The sequence below is a fragment of the Cuculus canorus genome, chromosome Z, assembly GCF_017976375.1.
Source record: "Cuculus canorus isolate bCucCan1 chromosome Z, bCucCan1.pri, whole genome shotgun sequence".
Lineage (NCBI taxonomy): Eukaryota > Metazoa > Chordata > Aves > Cuculiformes > Cuculidae > Cuculus > Cuculus canorus.
In genome coordinates, this window is record NC_071441.1 from 46282579 (window position 1) to 46295738 (window position 13160).

The 13160-nt window shown below is 42.2% G+C and overlaps 2 protein-coding genes across 5 annotated transcripts in view; one reads left to right on the forward strand and one right to left on the reverse strand.

Moving 5' to 3' along the window:
* Nucleotides 1-2093: 2093 nt before the first annotated feature.
* MRPL50 (mitochondrial ribosomal protein L50) lies at nt 2094-7241 on the forward strand. Its single transcript, XM_054054426.1, has 3 exons — nt 2094-2230; nt 3949-4546; nt 6368-7241. Exons 1-2 carry the CDS (start codon nt 2145-2147, stop codon nt 4337-4339), a joined length of 477 nt encoding a protein of 158 aa, XP_053910401.1. The 5' UTR covers nt 2094-2144; the 3' UTR covers nt 4340-4546; nt 6368-7241.
* A 148-nt stretch (nt 7242-7389) lies between these two features.
* Nucleotides 7390-13160, reverse strand: part of PLPPR1 (phospholipid phosphatase related 1) — a 126978-nt gene continuing 121207 nt past the window's right edge. For all 4 annotated transcript variants that reach the window (XM_054054423.1, XM_054054425.1, XM_054054422.1 and 1 more), the window contains exons 6-8: nt 12262-12438; nt 10146-10277; nt 7390-8151 (exon numbers count right to left, since the gene is read on the reverse strand). In XM_054054423.1, the coding sequence (XP_053910398.1) occupies nt 8119-8151; nt 10146-10277; nt 12262-12438 (342 nt within the window). In that variant the 3' untranslated portion in view covers nt 7390-8118. The remainder of the gene's footprint in view (nt 8152-10145; nt 10278-12261; nt 12439-13160) is intronic.

Here is a 13160-nt window from a genome sequence, read left to right on the forward strand (position 1 = left end):
GCCACAGATAAATTATACTACCTTCAGAAGCTTCTTGTGTCTCTGGAGAATCATGGTGTGATGAGGATGCTATGCACTGAGTTGCACAGGTTGAGTTAGTGCTCTGCAAAGACTATATTTCCAAAGCAATTATATGGTAGCATTTTCCTCATTAATTAAAGAAAAACATGCAGGGAGGCATCTTGGCCCACAGTTTGACTTCTGGTATGTTGCCACGTACCTGTTAGAGGTGTAAGCAGAAAGAACAGACCTAAGGTTAAAGAAGAACATTTGCTCGGCAGCATGCTATGCCAACCAAGAGTGACATCTTGGAGTGGCTCATCTATCAGCAAAGACATGCAACCCAGAAGACACCCCACCACCACCTTCAGGGGCATCTGGGACCAAGCCTGCACAGGCAGAGCCATCTCACTCTTGAGGCTACTTCTACCAGCCACGGGCACCCACTGCTTGTGCCAGCAAGGAAAGGGAAAATACAGGAAAACAGGAGAAATTAGAGAAAATCACTGCCCTGTAACATCCTCCTGTTCTTTGCGTTAGTAACCATGTTTTTACATAGCAATAAATAGTTATTCTCCTTCACATGGATCTAATCATTGCATAATTAATGCATGTGTTTAGTCTGTCATTACCTCAACCATGAACAAAGAGCAAGTGACTTGCCAAAAAAGACTCCAGAGGCCAATCCTGGAGTCAGGAACAACACCTCTTCTCTGGTTCAGCTGTGGTCCTGTAGGTCTCCATGCACATGAATTCCCTTAAACCTCTGCTCCTGATGAGAAGTATCCTACTGATCTATGCATGTTGCCGCTCTTAGAATTGAGAGCAGAAAAAATGTTCCCCCAAACCAGCAAAAGAAAGTCTTTCACTTTATAAAACTAAAGCTGTAGCCTTGGTAAGTAATTCCTGCTCGTCTGTTGGATACTTGTCACAGATGCCACGCCTCATGCACCTGTGAGCTGTGCCCAAGCATCATGTGTCTCCCCTTGACAAAGGTGCTTGTGACTGGAGCGAGGAGATGTCTGCTGAATGTGTGACCATGAATCAAAGCAAGGTCATGTACAGATGAAGAGTTATTTGTCACTTTTGAAAATCAACATCCTTTTAAAAAACCAAGAGAAGTAAATAGTAGTGCAGTTGTTATGCCAGAAGGATGGGATGCTGTTCAGATGGACCTGGGGAAGCTGGAGACGTGGGCCTGTGCGAACATCATGAGGTTCAACAAGACCAAATGCAAAGTCCTGCATCTGGGTCAGGGCAATACCCAGTTTCACACAGGATGGGGGATGATGTGGTTGAGAGCAGCCCTGTGGCAAAGGACTTGGGGGTGCTGGTAGATCAGAAGCCCAAAGAGCTGACAATGCAAGCTTGCAGACCAGAAGGCCAACCGTATCCTGGGCTGCATCAAAAGAAGTGTGGCCAGCTGGTGTAGCGAGGCGATTCTCCTCCTCTGCTTTGCTCTTCTGAGACACCACTAGTTCTGGAATCCTCAACATAAGGATATGGAACTGTTGGAATGGGTCCAGAGAAGGGCTACGAAGATGGTCAGAGGGCTAAAGCACTTCGGCTACGAGGACAGGCTGAGAAAGTTGGGGTTGTTCAGCCTGGAGAATGTTCTGAGGAGACTTTATAGTGACCTTCCAGTACCTGAAGGGGCTACAAAAAAAACCTGGGGAGGGACTGTTCACAAAGACTTGTAGTAATAGGACTAGGGGGAATGGCTATAAACTGGAGAGGGGCAGACATAAGGAGGAATTTCTTCACCATGAGAGTGGTGAGACACTGGCACAGGTTGCCCAGGCAAGTTGAGGATGCCCCGTCCCTGGAGGTGTTCAAGGCCAGGTTGGGTGGGGCCTTGGGCAGCCTGATTTAGTGGGACGTGTCCCCGCCCATGGCAGGGGCGCTGGAGCTGGATCGGCTTTGGGGTCCCTTCCAACCCAAACCAGTCTATGATTCGGTCTCTCTCCCTTCTGTCTGGGACCGGCACAGCCGCCGTGACAGGCACTCTCGGCCACCGGAAGCGGCCAGCGCCCCCTCGGGCAGGCAGAACTACATTTCCCGTCAGGCACTGTGCGGGGCACAGGCGAAGTTACGTCACTTCCCCGCGCGCTGCCCGGCGGGAAGAGGCGCGGCGTGCACTGGCCATGGCGGCTGTGGGTGCTCTGCGGGTTGGTCGGTGGCAGCTGGGCCTCCGCGCCCCGGCGGCCAGGGCGCTCTGGGGCCGCCGCAGGTAACGGCGCGGCGAGGGGGTGATGCCAGGAGTACTTACAGTTACAAAAATTGAAATGTTTTGATTTAAGTTTCATCTAAGTAATTGTATTTCTTGAAAGTTAGTCAGAATGTCCCTCTGGCAGCGCCTTTTCCTTCAGTGTTTTTCTTTGCAGATGACAGCGTCTTTTGTTTAGTCTGATCTGTGCTGGACAGGTGCTTCTGTAATCACTGCTATTTGCGGTGTCTCCCTATCTCAAGTGCAAGGTCAGGCAGAGCTGGCTCCAAATTAGCAAGAGTTTTAACTGTTGTAAGCTCATATTAACATTAAAATAGTCCTTGGAAAGTAATAGAATATGCATGAGTTTTTGTGGAAAATTTATACATATGCATGTAAGGGGGGAAATGCACGCTGTAACTAACTCTTCTTATTGCACATGATTGGTGGAGATCACTCCTGCATATTGCCCAGCCCTGATAAAGGATGCTTGCTCTCTAAAACTTCGAAACGAGTCTTAGAGAGCTTATTTGTTGGCATTTTCGGTATCAGGAGGGCTCTTTCCAGATTTTGCCTGGTGTTGGTCACATCCCTGCCGTGGGCAAGGCAGTGCAGAGTTTGTTGCTTAATGCCAGTGGGGATCTTAATGCCAGTAGTCATCTCTGTGTAGCTTTTTAGGTGTGACTGATGCAAGAAGTAGTTACTACTGCAGAAGTGGGATGTTCTGGTTTAAGCTAAAGTAGAATCAGTTTTATAAGTACAGTTAGGTCTCATTTAAATAACTAGTTTTTGAAAGTCACAGACAGAACATCCCTCTGATAGCACCTTTTTTTTCAGTGTTTTTCCAGCCACTGTTCTCTTGAGAAATGATAAGGTCTTGTCTATGATGTGTGCTGAACAGATGTGTCTTCTGTAATCATGTCCATTTGTTTATAGTCTCTCTCTTTATATAAACAATGTGAGGTCAGACAGAGAACTAGTACTGTTCCAATTAGCGGACATTTGGCTGTTATGAATTTTGTAACATTAAAATTAGTCCTTGAAAGCAATAGGCTATGCATAAGATTTCTGGGAAATGTTATACATAGGCATGTAAGTGAGAAATAAATTCTGTGACCAGCTCCTGTCTTCTTACATGATTGACGGAATTATCTCTTATGCATCTGGTGCTGTAATGACGTACATGTGCTTTCTGAAACTCCAAGACAGGTATTAGAGAGCTTATTGGCTGGTATTTTCAGTATCATGGCCATACTTCTTTTGTTGATGAGGTTATGACATACACGTGTGGTACATGAGCAAGTCAAGTAACTTGAGGTAGACCTCAATTTTCTAACTAAAACTAGTGATCATATCTTTTTAACTGTGGGCACTAATTTTTTCTATAGTAGTTGTTATTTTCTGTTATCCTTTTTTTCCACAGCAGATTAGAAAATGGAGCTGTAACTGAGAATATAAAGACATTAATCTGGTTAATATTCTATTTATGCTCTGAGCAATAAGATAAGTTAGGCAGATGATCACTACATAGAGACATGTGGCGAGCTGCATTTGAGGGGAAAGCAAAGGTCTAGCCCATGTGCCTTTTTTTATGCTTGCATAAGGAGCCTGCTGTGTCCACCAGGTGCATAAACTCTGCAGTTTAGGTTGGATCCGATATTAAAATATGATGAATAAAAAAATGCTCGGATTCAGTTTTTAGTAGCTCAGAGACTGAAAATACTTCTGTCTGGTGTCAACAGGAAGGAAGAAAAAGAAGTCGAAGCAGACAAAATAATTCATGAAGAGAAAAATGAACCCAGCCTGATCTGCCCTCCACCTTGCAGCAGAAACTATCTTCCTCCAGCAGATATACAGAACTACCTGGAGTCTCGTGTCAAGGAGATTTTTGGACCCTCACTTCCCAGTAATTGGCGTCAGACACCCCTCAATGAAAACAGGTTGAAGTATCGATTACTGGCTCAGCTGGCAGCAGAACTTGGTCACGCTGTCCCCAACTCGCAGCTCCACCTGATGTGCAGTGCTGAGGATGTCTTGACTTTCTATAGCACTCCTGTGAGGGATGCGTCCAAGTTTGATGAACTGTGTGCTGCAGAGCTACCCCCAAACCTGAAGATTACCTGGAAGCAGTAAGTTGCTCTATGAAGCATCACGTTGCTTTGCCTATGTTCCTGAGACAGAACAACTCTTTCATTGTGGTAGCAACTGAATGTATGAATACCACTAATAAAGTTCATTTAGTTGTCCTCAGGTTTCATTTGTTTCCATTTATTATATACAGAAAGAAGAACAGTTCTCCCTGTGGAGCAGTTGCACAGTGTGGTCAGTAGCAGTACTCAGGTATGCTTTCTCACCTTTACCATGCTGCCCGGCAGTTACAGGGATGAACAGGGGGAAGCAATCCTCAGTTTCTTCCCTGCATCTCGTAAACTTCTCATCTTCAGTTCTGAACTGGGTAATGGGCTTTTGCAAGAGCAGTTTGGCTATGTTGGGCACCCTATTCAACTCGGCCACCACGAGTAGAGGGGAAAGCACCCTTCTGGGGAAGGAGCAGGGAGGTAAGCTAGAATTTTTTTTCTTTTTTAATTTTACCCTGTCAGCAGTAAGGTTTTAAAAGCCATCACAGGTGCCATCTGTAATAATATAAAATGTATGATAAAACGTAATAACATAAAACCATTTGTTCTACTCAGAATTGCTGTGTAGACAGGGTCAAGTAGAATTCCAAAATCTCTTAGGTAGCTAGCGGTCAACAACTGCCCCATAAAAATGGCTGCTATCAAGGCAGCTTGCAGAATTATTCCATGTCTCTAAAAGGACCTCATTTTCATAAATTCTTTTGCTTCTTCTAATGGCTGTTAGTTTTTCTTATATATGTGTTATATATATGTTAGTTTTTCTGTGGCTATGGAAAAACATGGAATAGCTCAATGCTAGTTTTTCTTCCCATGTAACTGATGATGTAGATTTGCTTTTAATTTGAGGAGGCAAGGGGTGAATTTGGGAGGACAAGAAAATAAATGCAACAGTCTGAGAAATGCCTAATATTTTGTGAATGTTTCCATTCACTATGGTTTCAATGAGGTGTGCTGATTTTTCCCTCCATACGGACAGCTGGTTGAGACAGGGACAGGTGGTTTCCTGACCACAAGAGTCATGTTCCAGAGCCTTCATTCACACAGCCAAGAGTCACAATCCACACAGCGGTTCAGCAGCTCTAAAGGGTACCCACTTCCCTGTTGGGCAGAAGTTATTTGAAGATGGAGGGAGAGGCCACAGTGCCTGGGTGGGTGACCCCCAAGCAGTGGGGCCAGAGACTGCTGCCAGTCATGTTATGTAGGCCAGGTTTGTACTTGAAGTGCACGAAACCTGCAGACGGCTATAGGGGCCACACATCCCTCTTCAGAGATGACCTGATTGCGACGTGTTTATTTTAAGTAGTTGGTCATATGGCACTGTTAGCTGCCTAAGCTCGCAATGCACAGCATAAAGAATAACAAACCTTAGAACAGGAACTGGGGAAAAAAAAAAAATCCAAAGGCTACCTGAAGATTCATTTTTTTTTCACTGGGTCACAGATTTGGGAAGGTGAGCACGCATTGCTCCTGAAGGGAAAAGTACCTAGGAAAGCAAATGTGCTGTTAGATTCAGGCTTCCTCTACAGGTGTTCATCTGTCAAATGGAAAAAGCTGAAGATACTACTAAAATGATAGCAAACACATAGAACTAGCCAAGAAGAAACACAGTGAATGTGTGGTAGGCAGGATAAAGCAGTCCTTCAGGAAGTGGAAAGTTGAGATTCAAATCCTTCTTCACCCTGGAAGATGGGGAAGAAACTCAAACCACATTTTCCACCTTCAAAAAGACTGCCCATGCCATCATGCTACAGGATAAGCAGAGGTGGACAGCATCGCTACCAGTTCTGTGGAAGAGATTGACCAAGAACACAAGATTCATGCTCTGTTAACAGCACACTTAGGAGAAACACAACCCAAGGGTCCATAGCTGCAAAACCCAGGCTATAGAATATAAAGATTTTATCTTGGAATTCAACCCCCTGCTAACTGCCATATGAGTGGGCATGGGTGCTGCTGACTGGGTGCTTGAATGGAGTATTTGTTGCTGATAAGCTTTCCTGATACTATTATTTTCCTAATGCAGCAGAACATGGACCAGCTCCATAGCCAGATTTATTCAGCAGAAATTTTCCTCATGGAATTAGGATCAAAGTTGTAGTGAGGAACCCAGAACACTACTGGTGGTTTGTCATGGTAACAGAACACCTGCATGGCCCAAGTCTGATCCTTATATTTCTAAGACTGAAGCACACGTCAGTAGAGTCAGAAGAAAATACCAACCTGGAAGAACCACTGCAAGACCCGACACAGCCATCCTAGATTTTCTTTGAGTCACAGACAAATGACAGAGACCAGGCTACACCTTTGAGTTTTTTGATAATTTTTTTTTTGCATCTGTTTTGGAAAAAATATACAAAAAAAGCCAAGAAGAAACAACATGGAAATGTGAGGTAAACATTCCAGTAAAAGTACGGACAGAGGCTCCATTCTTTAAAGGAGACACACAGCAGTTATCACCATGCTAAAAGAATGAGATGCAGGAAAATCCTAGAAACAGTGAAAAGTCATGTAATGAAGCCTTTGCCCCAGTTCTAGCCATTGTAAATGGGCTCCTTTTAAATTTTACTCCCACCCCCCACCCACACTTAACCGCCTCTTTATTCCTTAAACAAAGTTGTTAAATTGTAAAATAGCAGTTTTGATATAAATTCTGTACGGCAGAATTTACAAAAATGCAGACTGCTACTACAGACAGTGCCAGGTTTTTCAGGGTATGTTTTGACTTGCCAGAGCCCCTGAGTAAAAACTACACTGTCTGAGCAAAATTGTCTTCTTGGTTATGCCAATGTGAATGCTAAGTAATGCCACTCCACTGAAGAAGCGGTGCCACTTTTCCTTTACACCAGTGTTACTAGTTACCCCACAAATCTATGATGAAGTCATGAAACACTGAAAGCGCAGCCTCAGCTCCACAGTGGCGGCTGTATATCCCCATAGTCAATTCCTGAAGCCAGGTTTCACTGGGAGCTTTAGCTGGGCATCGGGGAGGACTGCAGGTCTAGGGAGATGATATAGTCAGCTCACATGCTATCAGCTACTACTATAAATTCTCATGTCCAGTCTGTCTATATTGCAGACTGAGTACATTGTTTTAGTTATTCTTCAATAACTAGCACAATCACTCACACCAGAACAATCAGGCTTGATTCAGTGAGATGCTTAAAGACATACTTCAAGTCTGCCAAGTAGTCTGGGAACCGGATGTCCATAACGCTAAGGAATGCTTAAGTAGGTCACTGAATCAAGGATGGATGTTTATTACTTGTTGATAGAATCATTCATGTTACAGTCCCGATCACCGCTATTTTGATCTGAGTTAAATATATGCGATTACTTCAGATCTGTGCTGAGCTTACTCAGATCAGAATCTGACCCACTGGTAGAAGCACTTCTTATGGTAAGAAAAGGTAAAAGTGATTTTTTTTCAAGACCTATAAATTCAAAATGAAAAAAAAAAAAATTGTGTACAAATACCACATAACAACATCAACAATTCCATAGATGTAGTTTCTCAGTGCACACTTTAAACAAGAAAAGGATTTTTTTGTTCTTTTTCTGTTTTGCTTTTAAATTCTGGCATAATAATAATATTAAAGCTGACAAAAAATCAGGGCAAGCTACATCACTTCCTCATACAAAAAAAGTACAAAACATTAGCCTCTAACTAGACATAACATAATACTGGTCATCACAGTTTGACATTTAGTAACTGTGTGTCTTGGAGTATTGTACTGGAGGGTAATAAAAAATAGCTTCTGTTGCTCATCTTCCATCTCAGGTCACTTCAGTCATAGAGGCAGAGTGATTCTGCAAACAGCAAAAGGCAAACACGTGAACATTTGCATACATTTTACATTTACATATCCTAGTGTGTAAAATGAATGAGAAAAACTTTTACTAAATAAAATGTTGCCCAGTTAATGTAGGGCTTTAAAATGAAGAGATGAATGCAAATGTGACTGCCATCTATCCAGAGCTCATGGTGGGAAACACTGAACTCAGACCCTGTTTCTGGGCTGTGAGCACTCTCGCTAACAGGTTTGAAATGCAAGGGACTGCTTTTTCAATAAAGACTTTCAAACTGGTGTGTATCCTGTCCAGAGGGACAAGTCAGTACAGGCACAAGCACTTCATACAACCAAATGACTAAGACAGCAGCTCTGTCCGCAGTCATGAAGAGCCCAAAAGACTATGATTTGGCTGCATGCAATTTGTGTATAGAATCCCTACACTGTTTGATCCTAGGGAACATAGAGAGCTTAAAACCATGCAGAGGTGAGGTGCCAGAACACATGCAGCCTTGGATATGGCAACACAGAAGTCCTCTTCAGGTGGAAAGAGTGTTGATTCATCCTTCTTGGAAGCCAGTGTCCCAAGGGCTTCAGTGGCAGTACTGAGTTATCCTTGGACCATACTGCATTACTAGGATTTATGTGGGTGCAAGGCAAAACAAGAGTGAGAATGAATGAAGAACTCTGCACAGAGGAGGATGGTGCACCTCCTATATCCAAAGAAACAGTAATGAGCAGCTACTCCTAAGGATTTGTTTATAATTGCTTCAGAGTAGGATCACTTTTTTCGCAATCCACTCCTGCATGGTAGTGGTATGGTCATTTAGAGAATGATACCCTGAACCAGAGAAAATTATCTTCTTGATTATAGCAAACATTAACAGTTAAGGCCTAGTCCCTACCTGCTTTTCATAGTCCAGAAGCTATAAATAGCTGACTAGACACACTTTTTCTCAGTCTCTGAATATTTTCACCCGTTAAGCCCTTTTGTCACACATGATCCACTGTGGATGTGTAAGTAACATGTAGTTTCTGGACTGCAAGTCCTCCAAGAGAACAGTTAATGCACACAGTTCCGTAGATTTAGTTGAAAGTCTTCCAACGAATCTTTGCTTAATCTAAATTGGCTTTTCAATTAAGCAAAATATTTCCACGCCTTAGAAACAGTGTTTTTTAATCCCTATTTTCAGCTCATTTGTCAAAGAGTTTAAGAAAAGTTACTATGATCCTGTCACACACCACATATCCAGGAATGACAGGCTATTTTGTAAAGGAAGTACACATTAAAGAACAAATAAATTATACCAGGGCATTTCAGGTAACTGACAAACTACAGTTGCTCCTTGTTCCCAGAAATTCCTGAGAGGTGGCATTTGTTTGTCTGTTTTGAAAAGACTGGGTATGATTCAGTTATGTTGACACAAGCCGTTTCAAGTCACTAGTTTAATCAATGATGATGTTGCTGCTAGCCTATTGTTTTGCAAACTTGGAAAAATGCTAACTTATCTTCTGATGACTTAGAGATAGAAAACAGTACATGACCTTTTCCTGTTATAGAAGACACTAAACAGTAATAAGGACAAAAAACTCATATCTGTAATATTTTTCTGAGCAGCATAGTTTATCCTCAGGACTATGAATTTTAAAGTAAATCCTTAAGACATCCCAAAAGCATTCTGAATTGTAATTAGACAGAATTATCTTTACTTTTCTTTCAGCTTTCTATACTTCAAAGCAAATGATTGTTACCACAAATGATGTTCACAGGCATGTGAAATCCTATTGCTTTGACTTTGGATGTGCACAGGGGCAGATGATCAACAGTATTTGGTAGTTTAAGAGAGAGGTGGCTTGAAACAAACTCTCATTTGATGTAAATTCACTCCGTTCAATGAGCTTCATGTCAGGAGTAAAACCAGCTCCCTGTGTGGTTACATATACAACTAGTTTTAGCTCTGCCGTAACAGAAAATGTGCTTGCTGATGGTCTGTGTAAGAGGATTTACAGTACCTGCGCACTCAAAGTCTCCAGAGGACTCTCCACTCTTGGAAATGCCATTAATGGCATTCCTCGTGGGTCTTCAGGCTTCGGTTTAGAAGGAGCTCCATGAGTGCCTTTAAAATTATGCACAACACATATCCCCTGTAATGCAGAAAAGAAAAAAAATGAAGTCAGCATATTCTGTCTCCAGGAAGAACTCACAGGAATTAGCATCAGATCTCTCACAACTGTGAGATTTTCCAAAGAACGTAACCTGGCTTTTAGTTCAAGTTTTCATCTATCTCTGTAGCCTTGGGCTACAGGGCGTTTAAGGATGTGGTTAGGTGTGGTGGACTACCTTGGTAAATCAGTTAATCTTGATGGTAATCTGAGGTGATGAACCATTCTAAGCCTTTCTGTGTGTTATTCAACAGAGACCTCAACATCTGCTTTAGCATCACAGAAACATTGACTACCCTGACGATGCATTTTATTGCCCAAATATTCTCTTCAGACTCTGACCATCATTTCCAAACACTGAAATCATCTCACTGGATGGCTGTGTCTAACCCTGATCTAACATCAAGCTCATTTAGCACCATTCCTGCATACTTGCAGCACAGCTGCTGTGGTGTTTTATCCTATAAGCCTTTCCCTTGTGCATGACCAGACTTACTGGTCCTACATGGTGATGCTCATAACAGCAAACACACGCGGCAGGTTGGGGCTTAGGAACACAGCGGAAAACAAAAAAGACATACAGGAGCTGACACATCTGCTGTCAGAGCAATTCCTACAACCAGCTCCTTGCTAGTTCTTCCTCTTCACTGCTCATTAAACATGAGCAAGGAGCAGCTTGCAGCCCGGATGAGTCTTGTGTTGGCAGCAGGAACATCGCAGCACCTCTCCCTTCCAGGTTCTGGGGAGAACCCCTCCAGCACTCTGCAATTGAGCTTGTGACATCTGCAGGGTGAGAGAGGGTTTGCAGGGCCAAAATATAGCTGGGAGCAGGCTGTTGCTGCTAGAAACAGGTACTGTGAGCACATAGATTGTCCTGCCGAGATACATGGGGTGACTGCCTCTTCTGTTGCAAGTGCTAGATTTAAACTGCCTTTTCCAGTAGGAATCAGACAACTTACCTTAAAGCCAAGGAGATTCAGGTCTGAAGTTGTGGGCATCTTTTTATTTAAATGGGACATGGGAATAAATTCTATGTGAAGGGTTTTTTTTAATTTTTTTTTAAGTACAGAATAGAAAAAAAATCAGTGACAGAACAATCTAGATCTAAGGGATCTTTGAAACCTAAGTCTTCCTGATTTCAGGGATAAAGTGTCTGTTGCTATGCAGTGGATAGTTTTGAAGCATATTTTGATTAATTTGAACCAGGCACATTTCTGTGTAGTACTGAGTGTCACCTTGACTCCTTGCTGTGTGGGTAAATCCTCAGCAAGAGATCTCTTATCAAACAAAATACTTAAACTACACAGCCAATGAAGAGGCAAGTAGCATTCAAAATCCAGAGAGGTATTGTTCCTAGATTTTATGGGGAGGCCTTTGGTATGTTTTAATACATTTGGTTATCCTACAAGATGGTGAACAATTTCAGCTCAACTTCAAATGCTGCAAAGGAGTTAGTTTTGTCTCCCAAGGATCTTCTCCTGACCTCCCTTTCTACTGCACTTTTTTAATGGTCTAAACCAAACAGGAAGCCAGGACCACTGCTTAGAGCCCCAGACAACAGTCTGTATCATACATTTTTGGCAGTTACCAGGTAGACGCTGCGGTTCTGCAACACAGGGGTGTCAGAGAAGAAATCTCAAGCATGCCCTCCTTTTGACACTAATTGAAGTCTACACCATCTTTAAAGCAATTTCCAGGTCAGATCAAGTAAGAACATGTATGGTAATTATAATCTTGAAATACACACAGTGCACAAATATCATCAATTTTGCCTTACTACTTAGTATCAACCTGATTTTATGTTAAGATTTTCTCAAAGGATACCTTTAATTGATGGGGCTAGAATTAGATCTTAGCAACTGGATTAATCAGCTGAAAAAGGCCACAGAAGAATAGTAATGTTTAATTTTTTTTTTTTTTTACTAACGTAGTTTAAAAAGGAATTAGGAAAGACCAACGGGCTTACCAGAAACAGAGCTACAGCACTTCCCAAGATGAAGCCTGCAATCACGTCTGAACAGTGGTTTCGGTACTCAGAAACTCGATTTAGTCCAGTGAGGAAAGCAGCACACAGGGTACCCAGACACAGCACAGGTTTGGCTAGCCTGCTACTCTTTGTTTTAATTGTGCTTGTGATGTACATCTGAAACAAAGGGAAAGTAAAAAACTAAAAGGAGCTCTGCCAGAAACACATCTTTTAACATCCAGACAAATCCAGAATCAGGAAAGTGACAAAACTCATTATTCATTAAAAAAAACACTGGGAAATGGAGGAAGAGGTTTAAGGTAATGCAGACATCACTTTTAAAAGAATACAATGAATACTGATAAATGCTGTTTCAGGATGCCAAATATCCCATCAACTGCATTACATAATGGACTTTTCTGAGCTGGTATGTACAGGCTCAGTTTTACTGACCTCCTAACCTGTGTAAGTACTTGCTCACATGCTAGTAAACATTCACTTTGAAAGTACATGGCTAAATGTTTCCAGAATCAAGAGCTTATGCTTATACTCCTGCAGAAACTGTAACATGCACATGGTGGAATGCCTAGCATCCATATGAGCTAGCTGCTCCAGTTTTGTAAGTGGTGTTAAGAAACGCAGAACTTTTAAGAGAAACCATTCCAGACTTTTTTTTTTCTGCAGGATAAAACCAAATACAGAATACGGAAGAGATTTCTTTCAAAACGAAGCTGATTCTGAAAATGTAATCCCAGACCATGGAACTTTCAATGAGCTCTGAGAATTTTTTAATGAACCTTACATGTTTTTGGCAGTATGTATTTCATCTTAAGTGCATATTGAGAGAAAGAGGAAAACCACGTAGGTCACAATTAGCAGCTAGTCATTAATTCCACAGC

Excerpts from the sequence above, each read along its gene's own strand:
- MRPL50 (XM_054054426.1), top strand. The coding sequence starts at position 2,145 with ATGGCGGCTGTGGGTGCTCTGCGGGTTGGTCGGTGGCAGCTGGGCCTC. Across the intron at positions 2,231-3,948 it reads GCGCTCTGGGGCCGCCGCAG|GAAGGAAGAAAAAGAAGTCG; the intron begins GTAACGGCGCGG and ends TGGTGTCAACAG.